At 44.2% G+C, this 17,876-nt stretch overlaps 1 protein-coding gene across 2 annotated transcripts in view; it reads right to left on the reverse strand.

Annotated features, from left to right (window-relative positions):
- Positions 1 to 1,733: 1,733 nt before the first annotated feature.
- pde4ba (phosphodiesterase 4B, cAMP-specific a) overlaps positions 1,734 to 17,876 on the reverse strand; it is an 88,498-nt gene continuing 72,355 nt past the window's right edge. For both annotated transcript variants that reach the window (XM_080431261.1, XM_080431262.1), the window contains 8 exons: positions 13,791 to 13,884; positions 9,627 to 9,907; positions 8,933 to 9,097; positions 7,532 to 7,631; positions 7,090 to 7,244; positions 6,483 to 6,605; positions 6,061 to 6,243; positions 1,734 to 5,754 (listed from right to left, as the gene is read on the reverse strand). In XM_080431261.1, coding sequence (XP_080287387.1) covers positions 5,323 to 5,754; positions 6,061 to 6,243; positions 6,483 to 6,605; positions 7,090 to 7,244; positions 7,532 to 7,631; positions 8,933 to 9,097; positions 9,627 to 9,907; positions 13,791 to 13,884 — 1,533 coding nt within the window. In that variant the 3' untranslated portion in view covers positions 1,734 to 5,322. The remainder of the gene's footprint in view (positions 5,755 to 6,060; positions 6,244 to 6,482; positions 6,606 to 7,089; positions 7,245 to 7,531; positions 7,632 to 8,932; positions 9,098 to 9,626; positions 9,908 to 13,790; positions 13,885 to 17,876) is intronic.

Here is a 17,876-nt window from a genome sequence, read left to right on the forward strand (position 1 = left end):
CAGGCGCGAACACACACACGCGCGCGCACACACACACACACACACACACACACACACACACACACACACACACACACACACACACACACACACACACACACACACACACACACACACACACACACACACACACACACGCACACACACACACTCTCTCTCCCTCACTCTCTCTCCCTCACTCTATCTCTTATGTTCTCACTTTCTTCTCTTACTCCACCTCCACCTCCTTTCTTCTTCCTCTTTCTCTCTCTCTCTCTCTGTCTCTCTCTCTCTCTCTCTCTATCTTTCTTCATCTCTCTCTCTCTCTCTCTCTCTCTGATCCACTCATTCACGGGGAGTATAGATACAATGGAGAATTCTCAGCCTCAGAACATAAGCTTCTGTGTAATTTCCTTGTCTCAAAGGGGAGGTTGAGAGGTGTCATTTATCCCTACAAGTGGAAATCACTTTGCATTATTCTTAGCATTATTAGATAACTGTCGTCCCAATAACCTCCCTTTCCATTATGAGTGAGTTACATGAGAGAATTCTAGCCCTGCATATCACTTCTCCTCTTTCTCTATCTCTATGTCTCCATTTCTCTGTTATCGTGACATAAGTGTCACCATCAAAGCAAATGTCTCTGGCTCATAACCACTTTAAACTTGGTGTTCCAATTTGGGGCATGTCATTAGTAGGCCAACATAAAAATAAAATTCAAAACATTTCGGAAAGGTTTCGAAAATAGCTTCATACCAGAAAGTGATCTGTATCACATTGCTTTGCCAATCAAAATGTCTCTGTTTGCAGAAACACCACCATCGCCTTTTGGCCTATAACCCTTGAACCATTTCACCTCACAACAAATAATTTTCAAATAGTAGGTGTCCTACCTGTGACCATAGACATATAAAGGTGGACGCCTCTTCCGATTCTGGGGCGTCTGTATCGCGGCCGCCATATTAGCGGGGGCACGCTTCCACTCACAGCACGTCTTTTACAAGACTTTGCAGAATGTAGTTGTATAAAAATATAACGGGATAGTTTTATACAACTGGATTCTGACAAGTCCCGGAAAAGACGCGCCGTGATTGGCCAGTAGTCAGGAAGTGTGCCCCCTCTGATATGGTGGCCGCGATACAGGTCGCTCCAATGAACTGCAGCGGCCAATGAGGTATCTAGGTTTCTATATCTATGCCTGTGACGGCCTCCCCACTCTGCCTGTCTGAGGCTGGCACTTTTATTTAGGCCAAGTGATTGGCAGCCACTGGGTCTCACCTGGGGGTAATTGGGGGGGAACCCTATAAGGATGGGCAGCTGTGAGCAGCTGTTTGTTTGGGTTCCTGCCTTATTTGTATTCACACACACACACACACACACACACACACACACACACACACACACACTCCACTCATCCATACACCGCAGACTCTACTGATATCTACCATTTATTCACACATCATTGTTGATTATTTTTGTTTACTTCATAAATTTACGTTTTTTGACATTTAATTCATGTGTGGGACTCCCTCTTTGTCGCTTACTCCCCCCAGTATGTGACATACCCAACACCAGGGTCGAAATTCCTCAATGGATGAGGGTGACCACCTCCAACCACTGCAGATGTGCTAGATATTGGTTACAATGTTTCATTCATTAAGCCCCGGATTGTAGTTTTAATGAAACAACAGATGTTGCGGCCCAGCAGAATGACAATTGGCTATGAAGCAATAAGGCAGCGGAGGCAGAAAGAATATCTTCATGCTTTGTTTTTAATCACTTCATAGAAAAAGTATTTCAGATTTCATTTTGGAACACATTACACAATATACGTAATACCATACATTGTGTGAAACATTTAATAATCCACCTGCGATGGGTGGATGTGAAACATATTGACAAAATAAAAAGAAAGAAAACCCATCTCTCATGCAGATAGTGCTAAATCCGGCTAACCATTTGGACACAACTGGGACCAAAAAAGCTTGAACATAGATTAACAATGTTAATACTGACATATTTGATTTCAAAACTGCTAACAAGTTTGGTCAGAAAGAGTTCACACATTAGCACAATCAATTACATAAGATCACATTTTTTAGTTGTTAATTCAGAACGACTCACGTCAGTGTGGGTGCACTGTAGCATGCTACCAATACTTTCCCTGTGTAATCTACTTTTACATGAAGTGCATATGGTGTGAAAGAGATGGCCGCCTTAGATTTGTGTTTGTCAGGCGAGCCTGTATCTGAACCTTGAAGATCAGCAATCTGCATTCAAATTTCTAGATGGTCAAGCATATAGGTTGTGACAAGCCAGAGTGGAAAGAAAAAAAGCTTTGTGTATCTTTTTTAAACCAAGAATGGACTAAGCTTCTGTTCTCCTTAGCTAGCCTGTATGTACTGTACGTATCCTATAGTATGCAGTTTAACATGTTCTCTATGTGGCCACTGGATCACATACGCTGCTGTCAGATGAAAACCTTGAGTCTTGAGGTGAAATTCTTCACCTGAACAAAGATTGACTGAGAAAACATAATATAGTCTGCTTAATTATTCTTAATCTATTAAAACAATTTAGGCTGATTTAATATAAAAATGTATGATTAAAAAAAATGTCCCATTAGGGCTAATATTTCATAGTGGTCCCAACATTGCAGACATTTTTGATCAAGAGTGCACTGGTTGAGAAACAATAAAGGACCATAGAATCTTTCAAGTGAAGTAAATAAGAACGATCAATATTGGCGTTTCAAGGTTGTCATGTGACAGCAACAACACCTGTATGTCTCAGTTATCTGCTGGGCTCTCAAAAGACTGTGAGTGTGTATGTATGTATATATGTATATATGTATTTATGTATTTATGTATATATATATACACACACACACACACGCACACACTCACTCATAATATAGATATTTAAAAAAAAAATCCCAATATATAATACAGAATATAAAAACACTCCAATCCAGAGTCTTCTACACATTAGACACCACAACTTCCAGGTAATGCAAGTGCATATAAATTAAAATAGATTTTTTTTACACGGAAACTGTATTTCTTATTTACAAGATTAAAGTATAGAATAAATACACACTGTTATAAACAGCATAAAGGACCAACTTGAGCTTCTACCAACAAACAGGTTGAGACAAAGAAGACGTGTGTAATGGAATAAGGCCTGACGAGAAAGAGGACACACATTCAAACACGCACGCACACACGCACGCACCCACACACCCACACGATCCATAATGCACGCAATAAACCGCCACGTAAGCATGCTGGGGTGAAGATGAAGGTAGTTGAAGTACCTTTGAGTATGTCAGTAAACTACTAATGGAAATATGGTGATTGTAGATTCAACATAACCAATAACAGAGGCCAGTGTCAGAATCTGAGGTCTATGAACCATTTTGGGTCTTGAGCCATGATTTAGAAAGCAGGGTGTCAGTTTAACCACATGAGCCCTAGCGTCCCTATTCTGGGGCAAACATTTGTTCGAAAATAGCAGATCTACAAGCTCACAACGCATCGGAATGCAACACAACACATGTAGATCGGATATTTTCTGTAGAGATTTGGTGTAGATGGGAAAAAGGAGGGGCCTAGTATAGACCCCTGGGGGACTCCTGTCAACAAAGTAAATAGGGTTTAAGTGGTTAAAGAAAAGCCCATCTTTCCGATCTCTCTTCTTTTTTATTTATAAGGCAACAATCTGACGTGCTGAATCAAGTGAATCCATCTGTGTTGAAACATAATAACCCTCCTTTCCAGGAAATCTGATACAGTTGAAGGGGAGGGGAGAAAAAGTTTGAAAAAAAACAAAGTTTCAATTGACGTCAATGAGCAGAAGCGGCACTCAAGTTTTTTCTTTTTTTGTGTCAGGGGTAAGAAATAGCTGGCCTGATTGTTTTGAGGTCGTGTCCCTGGAGCCTGCAGGGCCTTGTAAACCATGTGAATAATGGCACTGATGAAGGCGTGAGTGCCCTTTTCAGACAGGCAGCTGGAAGGGCAGCCTTAATCATCCAGTGCATGCCTGATTGCATTGGGGCAGGGGGTCTTTACGTAAGTCGGTCAGACCCCATTCATACCTACATCTCTACGCTGAAAATAGATCCAGTTCTGTTGCAAATCTTTTTCTTTCTATCTTGTATTAATATAGGTTGTTCTGATGACGCAATAGGGGTTTTATCTCGCCAACTGCTGCAAAGTGTTATTTCTGCTCATTGATGCTTTTTTTGTAGGCTAGGGGGATATTAAGCAATCTCCAATTAAAAAATTACTGCTTGGATTATTATTGTATTTACAGGTCAAATTACTGTGAAAATGCCAGGTGGGAATAGAGTATACTTTGATGTTACCACTATAAAAGTTATTATTTTGGTGTCAAATGGCTTTCAGCACTAATGGGCAGGCCATTCCATGAAGAGAAGATAGATGAATGAATGAATGAAATAACAGGTATAGGTGTATTTAAGAGTGACTGTTTGACATTCGTTTACAGCGACATCTGAAAGCAACAATGTCTACAGTGAACATTGAACATGAATCATGATCATTTATATTTGTATTCTCTGTTTGTGCTTGGACTGAAACAGAAACACAGAATGTGTCTAATATGTGTGTTCATGTTGCTGTTTTTGGATGAGTTTGTCCAAGAGTTGTTTGTCGAAGTTTGTTTGGAGTTCTCTATTGCCCAATACATGGAAGACTGTTCTCTTTTTATCAGATACAAAAAGGATTTTACTCTTTCATATAAGAAAAGAAAAACATTTCACAGACATACTAGAGTGTTCAATAAATAAAAAACTATTATAAAGACAATAGTAAAAAAGGCACACAAAAGTCTTTTGACAAATGGTACAGGAAAAAGTAAACACTTTCTCTCGCTATACAAACGTGTCTCCATCAGTAGATCTTACTTTATGCTACTTCTAAAACATCTGGTGTCCGTAAAAATGTCTTAAGGTACAAAACATCTCTCAGTAGTGTCAATGTCTATTTAATGCCAGTCCAGAAAACAAAACAAAAAGAGGAACCTTTTCCCAAACTGGCCAAAATCCTTCAAGATCCCTCCTCGGGTGCCTCTCAGTCAGTTGAAAATTGTTCGCAGCATTTATTTCCTGAGAACTGTAGCCACTTCACTGAAACTGTCCTTTCTGCCACTGACTGGCTCCACACGTCCCACAAGTGCAAGACGCCCCTCCGTCCTCCGGGCCAAAGCTAAGCCCCCGTCCTGAGTGGGCTTTGTTAAAAAGCACAGCTGCAAGAAGATCTCTCCTCTCCTTTTGCTAAAACTTTAAAGAACAGCCACATGAGCTCCGTCCCGCGGTGCACCCTATGTGTCCGTGGGCGAAGCCTCGTGCGTGACGATTTCTATCCCTGCTGCGGGCCCCTCCTCTGCCATGGACCCCTCCTCCTTGTAGTCCGGGGGCGGGGAACGGGAAGACTCCCCTAGGCTGTCCTCCTCCTCATCTTCCTCCTCGTCCACTTCGTTATCTCCCGCGTCTTTCTCCTCCGTTCCCTCCGAGTCCTCCTCCTCCAGGGTCAGCTCGAACTGGAACTTGTCCCCGCCGCCCTGTCCCCCCGTGCCCCCGCTGTGGCTGTCCACGCCCTGTTCATAGAACGGAGGCGAGGGGCTCTGGGGGATCATGCTCTGGTACCAGTTCCTGTTGTCTTCCAGCGTGTCCAGGATGTCCTGGGCATCCGGGTGGACCAGGTCAGCCCAGGTCTCCCACAGCGGGTGGACGATGTAGTCAATGAAACCAACCTGGAGGGGGTTGAATTAAAGGAAATGTGTTAGACAATGAAGCGGTTGCACTGTGAAATGTCACAAAATATACTGTGTATACCGCATATGATTCATTCATAGAAGTTGCCTCAAATGAGTGCTGATATAAAACTATATCAGCACTCATACATCATATAAATATGAATGATAAATAACTAAATATAAATCATTCATAACTTTTTGTATAGTTGTGTATATTGCAATAATAACGTGTGGTACACATGTACTCGTCTCAGTGTGCCTTGGCACACCGTCAAGATTGTTTTGAAAGTTCACACGTCATACCTGGTTCTTCTCCACCGAGGCTGTGTGTTTGTCACACATGGGGCTGATCTCCATCCCCCTCTCCCTCTCTCTGTCTCCCTGGTGGAAGAACTCGTCCATTATCCTGTCTGTCCACTGGCGATACAGCTCCAAGGACTTGGTGGGGTTACTGAGGTCGGCACAATGCACCATGTTGCGCAATACCTGCAAACAAGCACGTCGACGTTTACAACACCAGCATACACACACACACACACGTCACGTGTCTTTTTCGGTATGTATTTTCCTTATTAGCAAAACTCCTGCTCCTATAGAAATGGGAGGAGCATGCACGCGCACACACACACACACACACACACACACACACACACACACACACACACACACACACACACACACACACACACACACACACACACAGGAACACAGGAACACATGCATACCTGGATCCTGTCGGTGTAATTGTCCAGCAGCAGCACTCCAGAGCTGGTGACTTTCTTGGTCTCCACCATGGTCTTCAGATCAGCCAATAGGCCCATGTGTTTGGACATGTCGGTGGCCAGGACCTGGACAGGACAGAGACATACCCCACCCACCATCAGCTTTCTGCTATAACCATACAGTATGTCCTGTTGTATCACCCACCACTGGGATTCAGAACAAAACCCAACATAAAGCAAGGTTTATACTTCGTTGCTTGGCAGTGTCGCAAGCCGAAAATAACACAATCTCACAATGTTCCACAAATATGCAAAATAGGCATCCCCCATTTTTTTAATAGCTGATCTACAAGCTCAACGGGTTGTTATGCGACTTATTGAGCTTGTAGATCGGCTATCTTTAGGGGGAAAAAATATTTGTTAATATTTTCGAAAGATTTGAAAAGTAAAAATAAAATAAAAAAATTAATCAATTTGAAAAAAATCTTTTTTTTTCTTTTTTACAAATTTTAAAGATTTTGAAATGTTTTAAAATTATTATCTTAAATGTGAATTAATTGGTCAGCATGAACAGAAGTAGAACAGGATAGAAGTGAAGCAGATGGCTCACCAGGTCGATGACCATCTTGCGTAGTGACTGCCGTTGTTTCTTGGTGAGATTCTGGAAGATATCACAGTTGTCCTCCTGCAGCAGCTTGAAGCCCACCGCCAGGTGGTGGTTCTCCAGGACCGACTCATCATTGTACATCAGAGCCAGCTCAGAATCTGGGTTAGGAGAGACACCATTAGTATTGTTAAATCACTTAGCCCTATTTTCACATAATTTCTTTTTGAAAATGTTCAAAAGATTTTCAAAAATAGGTCATCTACAAGCTCAAGGCAACGCACTGTGAGCTTGTAGATTAGCTATTACACATTTTTGCCTATGACATGCCCAAAATAGGGTTAAAATTGGTTAATGATGTTACCATCATACTATGAATTAATATTAATAGCATAATAATATTGAAGTAACAATGAAAATGGTTCAATAGAGTGAAATTTCAGCTTACTGGTATTGATCAGGAATTGGTTGGATACTCCGGGGTGGTCAACATCATGGATGGCTGCAGCAAAGATGGCTGCTAGGATCTCAAGATCTGTGAAAACAGCCTGTAAGAGAGAGAAAGAGACAGAGAGAGATTAGAAATGTCTCAAGAGAAAAAGAAACACAAATACCAGGAAGAACAGCTACAGCTAATCTCTGCCCACGGACAATTGATTCCAATGTCTCAGTGTATGAAAAAGATATGGGGCCTTGCATGATCTATTAAGACAACTCTCAGACTGGATTCACATGGCTATATTGTTTTAAACTAATGGCACCCAGGAGATTTCATGTTCCCTTGCTTAGAACGAAACAAAAAGCTCAGACACACTGGGCCAGATAGGGTTAGAATAAAAGTCCTATAAACACCAGTTTGTGTTCGGTCGGACCACATGCTCCAGGAGTCAGATTTGACCTGTGTTCGAATCTGACTACTGTCACATCTGTCATGTGTGTCCCTTACTCTCTTCTCTCTGACCTTGGTTTCCTGTCGCGCTACAGTGTTATATAAAGCAAAAATTGCACCCCGCCCCCAAAGTCCAGACTAGAGAAGTGCTAGTGTAAGAATGTCTAATCAATAAGATAGCTGTCTAGCTGTCTGTGAGTCACTCAGCAGGAATCCACTCACAGAGAGCACTGACTGGCTGGCTGGGAAAAGCCTGGGCAGTGAGCGCGGGAATGAAAGATGGGAGAGCGATGGGATGACACGCCAAGAGGCCAAGGAGGCACACTAATCCCACTGTATTCATAGAACAACCCCCTCCCACACTCCCTGAGAGGGGCACTGTGAGAAGACACGGACAGGAAGAAAGTGATGGAAAAAAAGGAGGGAGGGAGGGAGGGCAGAAAGCCAGGGGTAGGAAGGAGGGAAGGACGCACTTTAGAGTAACCTCTACGTGACGTAACAGGAGAGCTAGATGATTTGATGGAAGGAGACTGAGCTGGTGCAGGAGGGTGCGGTGGAGCTGGGGGTGATGTAAGAGCACGCTCTCCTAACACGCCCTGGATCCCAATGTTCATTTTTAACCACATGAACCCTGAGAAATAAGTTAACGTTCAGCAAAAATAGTAGATCTACAAGCCTGCGAACTTATTAGATCAGCTATTTTTGGTGAAGAGATTTGGTGTAGGGGAAAAAAGGAGGGTATAGACCCCTGGGGGAACCTCTGGAAGTATATAGGGTTTAAGTGGTTAAAGCCTGATTTATCCTAGGCTGTGCGTCATGTTGCGCACCAAAAATAGCCGATTTACAAGCTCTGAGATTGTAAATCTTAAGGCGAGTGACGCTGGTGTGCAATGCAAGAATAAATCACCCTTTTATTCTCTCAACACGAGAAGCCCCCCTCAAGTGTGACTGCGTACTCACATCCAGGGCCGGCGTGGAGAGGAGGATGTGCGTGGACTGGGCGACGTCCGCCGCGTGGAGGCTGTTGTGGTACGCCACGTCTGAGTGGTAGTGGTCTTCCAGCGTCATCATGTAGGCGACCAACGTGTCCACGGGGATCTTAAACGTCTTCAACAGGTCTCGCTCCTGCGGGACAGAACAAACCGTTTTCGAGAACACGTTAATTTCGGGGAGCGAGCCGTCCAGAAACGGAGCGTGCACGAGGCAAAGTCGAGCGCTCTTTGTCAGAAAAGAAAAGGGATCGTGCATAACGAGACACAACAAGCGAATCTTCATTAAGTTACAAAGTCACAACCCCCCCCCGCATCACATACAGTAGCCGTCCTTGAAGGGGTTCCAGGGGGTCCCCACTCCCCAGCTAAGTGATTGATAGCTAGGAACCAAATGGACCCTTACAGGTCTGTAACTCAGAGAGTGTACACATTTGTACACTCTCAGAGTTAAATGAACACTGAGGGTTTTACAGCCAATTACAGGGTAGATTGGGGTCCAGGAGGTAATTTTTTTTAATGATAAATCTGTGGCATAACACATACAAACTGGGGGTCCCTTGAAATGAAAAAGGTCGACAATCACAGCGTTTAAACCACTTCCGATCACACGTAAGGCAGAGGATTCTGACAAAAGGCGGCGTGCGGCGCGTTTGCTGTCGTACCTGGAAGATGGCATACATGATGCAGGTGAGCGGCCGGCTGTTGGAGTACTCGGAGACGGTGAAGATGTTCAGGCCCCACTTGTTGAGGTCTTCCAGCTCCTTGGACAGAAGCTCCTCCTTATCCGTCTTGACACCGAAGCGTGAGATAGAGCTGGTGGAGATATCGTGCGAGACCTTCTTCACGCCGCTGATCTGCGTCATCAGCTGCTGACGCTGCTGCTGCTTCTTCTTCTCGCGCGTCTTCGACGTCGGCGACTCGATCTCCACCTCGTTCTGTTTGTCTGGAGAGAGAGAGAGAGAGATGCTCAGTTGCCACATATATGTATTTATCTAAGGCACTGGTTCTCAGTGCCTTTACTCTTAAAATAACTGATTTTACAATGTAGATTGGTGTGTGTGTGTGCGTCATTGTGTGTGTGCGTCATTCCACAGAGAGATGGAATGACGCACAGAAAGGGGAAAGTGGCAGTTAAGACTTGCGTTGAGTTTCTGTCATGTTCTTTCTGTAATTTAAGAGGCCTTTGCAGTACAAAAGAAAGGCTGGTTATGTTGTGTCTGAGAACCCAGGTGCTTGATGGAAACACCTGCGCCAGGCTGGGTACTGTGGGAATGATTTTTTCTTTCCTTAATTTTTTTCCCCCACGATTTTTGTAACCCATTTTTTCACCCAGTGCCACCTGCCTGTGGGAATGATTGATTCATTTATTCATTCATCATCTATCTATTTATTCATTCATGCCCTTCCTCTCTACGCTCTCAGCCTCTTTCTTACGGCCCATTATTTCTCTCCATCTTAGATGGTGTATATGCCTCCTTTCCCCACAAAGCACTTCATTGCTGCTCTGCAGGCGGTTCAAATCACATCTCCTGTTCTTTTATTTTCCCTAAGGTCAGTGCGTTGAGATGGAGCACACAGAAAGTTAAGATAGCTTCATGAACTGGGTCATTGAAATGTACAGTACATTTCTTTATCAGCCACGGGTCAACTCGCACTACAAAGTCCTTACTATTAACTCTCTCAGTGCCAAGCCCCGAGTTATCCCGAGTTTTTTCTGAATGCCCTCAGTGCCAGAACGAAAAATCCCGAGTTTTTATTTTTTTAAATTTTATTAATTTTTTTTGGAAAAAAATGTTCAGAACCCAAGATATCATTATCTGAAGATTTGCAGCTCCATCCACTCTTTGTTTAACTTATAACTGAAAAAGGCTGTATCTCGCCTCCTAAGCACTTTTTTTTTACTTTAAAAAATTGCTGGCAGTTTAAAGAACATATTTTTATTATTTCATTGGCACTGAGAGAGTTAATTTAGTACATTAAATGTTTTACTATAGATAGTTTATATTTTTGGCTCAGTTCTCAGTTCATTCTTCTTTATTATTTTTGGATTATTATTTTTCTAAATAACTTTAACACCCCCCCCCCCCCCCCCCAAAAAAAAGAAATAAATATTATACAAATCCTAGGAAAACAGACCCAAAATCTCGCACAGCTACGCTGTCCTTATTTGAATTTTACATTCTCAATTAACACAGAGGACTTTATTGTGTATGTAAAGCCGGATTTAAACTTAAGCTGCGAGCCTGTGTCACCAAAAATAGCTGATCTACAAACTCACAACATGTCGCAGGCGTGCAAATATAAATCAGGCACATAAGCATGCTCTGCTCTCATCATCAGTCAAGCTTCAACTCATTGCTGGCCTATCAGCCTCCCCCACAGAGGGTTATTCAATTACTAGCATGTAATTCAAATAATCTCTCTCTCTTTCTCTCTCTCTCTCTCTCTCTCAACCTTCAGTGGTAATTGAGAATGGACAATGAACCACGCTCAGACATGTACTGCGTGAGAAACAAGGGAAAGAGCAATAAACGTCCCTCTAATTCATTACGGGACATCATTCTCATCACCATCGCCGTGTGCGTGTGTGGTGTGCATGAGTGCGAGACAGAATCATCATATCTCCTCATGTGAGTGAGTGATCATCTTACTTGTCCACCCGTACAGAGTTTGAACAGTATCATTTAGTTTTCACCAAAATTTAATATTTTCTCCCAAGTATTTCATTATTAATTATTAAATCATAATATTTTTTCCCCATCTTGTTACATTGTGTCCTAAATACATCAAGTCCGAGCGAGGTCAGAATCAGACAGAGGCATGGAATGACCATTAAAATGATGTTTTACTGAATAAGAGCAGTTCTGATACAAATCGCTTATTACACAGTCCACCTCCTGTGTACGTGTTGGAATACCGGGTTGGAATAGTGGGCTGGAAAAATAAAATGCTTTCCAATTATAATATAACAATAGCGCTTGATAAGTAGACATGGATTTAGTGACGGATGCCAGGGTATAGGCCGTGTTACCTACAGTATGACAGGAAAACCGCCTGCCTCTGAGCTTGGTGGTGTGTTTATGTGAAAACGGACCTGAACAGGTCCAATCTCAACCGAACTGAACGACTGCACTTAATCAACTGCACATTATGTACACAAATACCGGTCAGCCAAGGACAATCCAAGCCAACAACTGCTGTGTCATTATGGTAATCTCCTTTTCCTCTATGGCTGTTAATGTCTCTCTGACTGTTTCATCTAACCTCAGACGGGGTAATACGGATTCCCTTATCCTAGAGATAGTCATCTGTGCCTGGATTCCCCATGCAGGATGGGGGGCATGGAAGGGAGGACGGGGGGGGGGGGGGGGCTGAGAAGATGTCCCCACTGAAGATGTATTAAGACTGGAGGATGAGTCACCCAATCTGCTGGGCTGATCTCAGCGCCAGGGGAGGGGGGGATCCTCTGCGCTCCTCTCTGCTCTGTTACACCATACTCCCCCTCTCTCTCTCCCTCCCTCCCCACATCATTCAGATCTCTCCCCAACGCCTCATGTTTGTTTGTTTGTTTGTCTCTCTTTTCCTTCTTCTCTTGGATTCCCCCCGACCCTTCCTCCTCTTTTTCATTTCCATATCCTTTACCCGTCATCTCTCCTGAAACCCAGGCACATCCCTCCTTCTGCCTCTCAGACACCAGACCCCCACCCACCCACCCAGCCAGCTGTGAGGGATTCACATACCACAGATACCAATCAATAGGATCGACGCTATGTACAGACGTTCTGTCCCTTCATCTTGTGTCTATTATTCCCCTGATTTATTTTCAATGTGTGTTTTTATCTACCTCAAACATATTTAGCTTTTCTCAGTATATAACAAAAGCTACATACAATAATATATCTTGAGAAAAGCTAAACCTGTTTGATAACATTTAACACATTACAGTGTATAATCAGTTACTGTGCAGAAACCTTACTTCTTCTGAAAATCTGCTTTTCAGGGATGGAGACAAAACCCTGAAGAGAAAATAAGGGTGATTTTTTGCCACTGATGCGTTTTAATTCTCTTCCCCACAGGGCAATGCTTAATTCACTTGTTTGTCCTGATACAAGGGGTCATCCCGTCACATCGCAATTTTTAAGTGAAGTATAAAGTAAAGTGCAAGGTTTCTGAAAGACACAAACTATAATTATGTATATATACTGTACTGCATGTCTGTCCTTCCCTCAATTTCTTATCTATCCATTTTCAGGTTGTCTAGCATACACAGAGAACATCAACTGATCCGGACTAACAAGCTTACTTGTCAATCAAGTAGCGCACCTTGTGCCAAAGTGGGCAACCGCCTTCATTCTCCCCTCCGTCTTTTTCATTTTTGTTGTTTTGGAGAAAACAGTTACTTTCGTTTTGAGTTTTAATTGGTATGTTGTGTCCTGCGTCAAAAACATTCCATGCATGGCTTTAATGGCGCAGCGCTTTATGGTACGCCCCCGCAAAAGAGCCTTCCAGATCGACTTGCACTGCTCCAAAATGGAGCCCTCATGCAGGAGAGTGAACCTCAGTACGCACATATAGTCCACTTGTGGTAGAAGAGAATACAAGGCTGGCTAGGCTGGGTCTGTGGCTAATATCGTTCTACTGTATGCATCAGTGATAATGACACTTTGATGTCTCAAATGTTGAAAGGTAGATCAAAGGCACATTTGAGTTTATGTACAGTAAGTTTACACCTTTTGTGTGTGCGTGTGTGTGTGTGTGTGTGTGTGTGTGTGTGTGTGTGTGTGTGTGTGTGTGTGTGTGTGTGTGTGTGTGTGCTTTTCATTTACCAAGGAAAGTGCTGGAGATGAACTCAGACACCTGATTGCCGGACCGGCTCATCTCAGATAGGTGCGTCAGCTCCCGATTCAACATTCTCTTGAACTGCAGGGGAGAAAAAGAAAGAGGAGGGAGAGGAGGAGGGGTGGGGGTGGGGGGGGGGGAGACAGAGAGAGAGGGAATGTCATCAGTTTCCACAGAAGGAAAACCTGGGAGAAATTATAGTGCAGCATTCCATGGAAAAACAGCATCACTGGTGCCCAGGCTTAGTTCACCATCCACAGACAGGATTAAGCCTGACTTAGTGGTCAACCGTCAATGGTCAATTTATCCACATTAAACAGAGTACAGGGTAAGGGGGTAGTTATTTCCACAAAATTGTAATAATTTCTGTTAGCAATGGCATGGACATCACCTTCCATTCCCTGAAAGCCACATCACATGATTGATTCATATTTTGGGGACCAGTTCTCATTACATCAATTTGAGTGCTTTAATAAAAGTAGTACACAGATTATTTTTCTTATTATTAGCAATGTCTTACTTCTGATGTGCATTAGAGTTTGTGCTATGGATGAAGCAGTTTAGAGATGTGCATGTATTAGTCAATACAATTCAGAAACAGACACTGCAGCAACCATCATTCATAGCAGACCCTCTCATGTACTGAATGTGCACATGCAAACACGCACACACACACACACACACAGTTCTGCAGAGGACGCAAGATGGAGCCTGAGCCCCAAAGCACCATTCTGTGAGACAGAAAGACATGCACACGCACACATTTCAGTTTTAATCACCAACCTAAAAGCCTTCACCATGACCAAAATGCTAAAATGTTCTGAGATCACCATCACAATCAATGCTTTGGTTTAGCATAAAGACTGAACCCAATGGTAACACAACAGCACAGGTATACAACCACATGAGTGCGGTATCCCAACAAGCTACGTAGATAAGACGCAACACACCTTAATGTAACCCCAAGACACAGACAGCAGGTAGTTGGCTTCAGGCATTTTGGACCCTGTTTTTATCTTCCGACACAGAGCCAGCACTGTAATCCAATGGAAACCACCCAAAAAATATAGAGGCAAGACGAATGGGATTCTTTTAACAACAGGGGGGAAAAAAAGTCCCCTCTTCTCTCCTCTTCTGTGGTGTTTTCCCCCTCTCCTTAGCGGCTAAGAGAGCACTCACTCTTCCTCTCAGAAGCAGAAAAGGGCCAGCTGTCAGCCTCCATGCCTTGGAATGGACGGTAGAGGGTAAGAGAGGGCAGGCGGGCTGGGATGCTGCGGCCGGGACAAGAAGAACCAGCGAGTTGGAGGGTTGGCAGCTGGAACTACAGTGTGAGCTGGGGGTCTCTCAGCATACTGATGAACAACGGAGAAGAATGGTGGGAGGAGAAGGCAACAACAAAAAATTGCGATGGAGACAAGAGGAGGGAGGAGGGAGGCTGCGATGCTCATCTGACTGGAGGAGGGGGTTCCTTCTCTGGATTAGTCTCGCCTCCCTGCTCTCGTTGCTGTAGTACTCTCTCTCTCTCTCTCTCCCCTCTCTCACCCCCCTCCCTCTCTCCCTGGCTTCCTCTCTCCCTCTCCCCCCTCTCTCTCTCTCTCTCGTTCCCTCCCTTCCCCTGCTGTAATCTGCCAGCCCCAGCAACACACACAACCATTCAGAACACACGATTCACACAAACTTGGGAGAAGGGGGGAGCCCCCAGCACAGCTTGCCTGTTGTTTTAACGTATTTTCCTTTTTTTTTGCAGGCATGCATGCAAGTATTCCTGTGTGTATATGTGCATGTACATGTGTGTGCGCTTTGGGGGGGGGGGGGGGGGTGGACTTTCATGTGAATATTTTCACTGTCAGGGTTAAATTAACACTTAAGATATGCACGGCGTACAACAATCACCCACCACACACATAGCCATTTTCTTACACTAAAATCATCCATTCAGATGGTATGCAACTGAGCAACACAGTTGCACCTCCTACCTATGTGCACTAAAACAATGAGAGCTCCAGCAGAGAGGAGGAGCACGTTTTCAGAAATATGAATGCTCATCTATACACCCCCCCCCCCCCATCTGCCTCATTATGTCTATTATCTTCTGTTCTGCTCCCTCGCTATATATATTCTTCTTCTTTCCCCATTGTCTGTTGACGTCTCCATGTGCGGCAGCCATTGTGGAGCATTCAACAAGCTCTTCATTATCCGCATCCCCCCTAATAATATTAATAGAGGTTGTCACGGTGTATGTGGCGGGCTATTTTTAACGGCCGCGCGGAGAGAGCCAGGGAGCGGGGGAAGACGGCCAGCGAGTGAACAAGAGCAAGGGAGAAAGAGAGGAAGAAAGAGAGGTGGCACATAATTGCATCCTTTCCCAATTTAGGTGACAATGTCCTTCCTTCTCTCACTCCTGTGTGTGTGTGTGTGTGTGTGTGTGTGTGTGTGTGTGTGTGTGTGTGTGTGTGTGTGTGTGTGTGTGTGTGTGTGTGTGTGTGTATATACGCCAATTACCAGAACACCTCAACGCCATGGCAACAGCATCACGTGTCCAGTGTAAGGCGGCTATAGCGGCTGTTTTCAGCAGGAGAAGAGAGGAGTTGAGAGGAGGGGAGAGGAGGGGAGAGGAGAGGAGAGGAGAGGAGAGGAGAGGAGAGGAGAGGAGAGGACAGGAGGCAGACAAGGCATTCCCCTTGCCTTTTCTTGGCCAGCATGCAGGTATAGCCGCACACAGCAGCTGTCACGAGGACACGCCACACATACTGCCAATGTACCGGGCTGAGAATCACTCATTCAGGCTCCTCCCTCTGTCGCTCCCTCACTCTCCGCCACTTACATGTCAATTTCTCTCCCAGGCGGCCACTTGCCAACACTGTCATCAATCTCTGTCTGTCTGTCTGTCTGCCTCTCTCTCTCTGTGTCTGCTGGAATTAATGGGCTGTCCTTGGAACAGGTGTACAACGCTGCACACTGCAGCACGACGCAACAGCACACTGACTGCTGAATGTTGTGATATACCATTATCTTTGTGTGTTATCATTTGTTCGCCACATTTACCTGTTTGCCAGGCCCTAAAGCACGAAGCCCTAGAGCTAAGAAATAAAGACTGCATTCTGCGTACATACAAGTGGGGGCGGCGCTATGAAGACGTTCCTTGTCACGTGGCTCATCATTACCAACGCCATAGGCAATGGTAAACACAAAACCAGCCAGAGTACTTTAAGATCTATAGCGGGGATGGTGGGTGGTCAGGGAGAGGTTGTGTTTGGAATAACAAAGCCTTCCCGAGAGGATTGAGGAATTACATTCCCACTGAGGTAAAGAAGAGGAGGAAACAGAGAGCGAGTAAAGGCGTGTGCGTGTGTGGGGGGGGGAGAAGATCCGCGAATCGTTACATAACAGCACCCGCCGCTGTATAATACATGATGGCAGCAGAAATCACAGTGTGGGGTCTCTGGTGTGGTGGCGGCCCGCCTCGGGCTGAATGAAATGGCTTGCCACATGCACGTGATGTGGCGCATAATCTATATGAAGACGCACGAGCATCATGCATGCACAGCAGAAGCAGCCTTCCTTTTAAATGCTCCTATACCCCCCATCGGCAGTCAGACCCAATTCATGGCACTTCTACGTCAATGGTTGACCTATAGAAAAATCTTTAAAATCTTTAAAGCGCTCACGGCCCACCCATCTGACCACTGAACACGGCAGCTGTGTAAAAAAAACGAATCACGGTAAAACATTAAAAGAATATATACCATATACGTATATACAATATTAATGTTATCAATTATTTGGGGGCCACTACGTTACACATTCCTGTACATACATGTTTGTGTACACTTGAGTGTGCACGCACGTGCATGCGTGTGTGATTGTGTTTGAGTGAGACGTTAACATTTGCTCCATTCAGATGATGATGTTGAAAGGAGAGGTAGAGAATGGAAGCTTCTTCACCTCAACGGATCCACCCCTCCTCCCTCTGTCTCTCTCTCTCTCAATGATTTGTTATTGCTTTCAATTTTTATTTATCACTTCATTTTCTCTTTTTTTTATGCTCACTCTGTCCCTTTAACCTTTCAGTC

Source organism: Gymnoscopelus braueri (genome assembly GCF_963280865.1).
Source record: "Gymnoscopelus braueri genome assembly, chromosome: 6".
NCBI lineage: Eukaryota > Metazoa > Chordata > Actinopteri > Myctophiformes > Myctophidae > Gymnoscopelus > Gymnoscopelus braueri.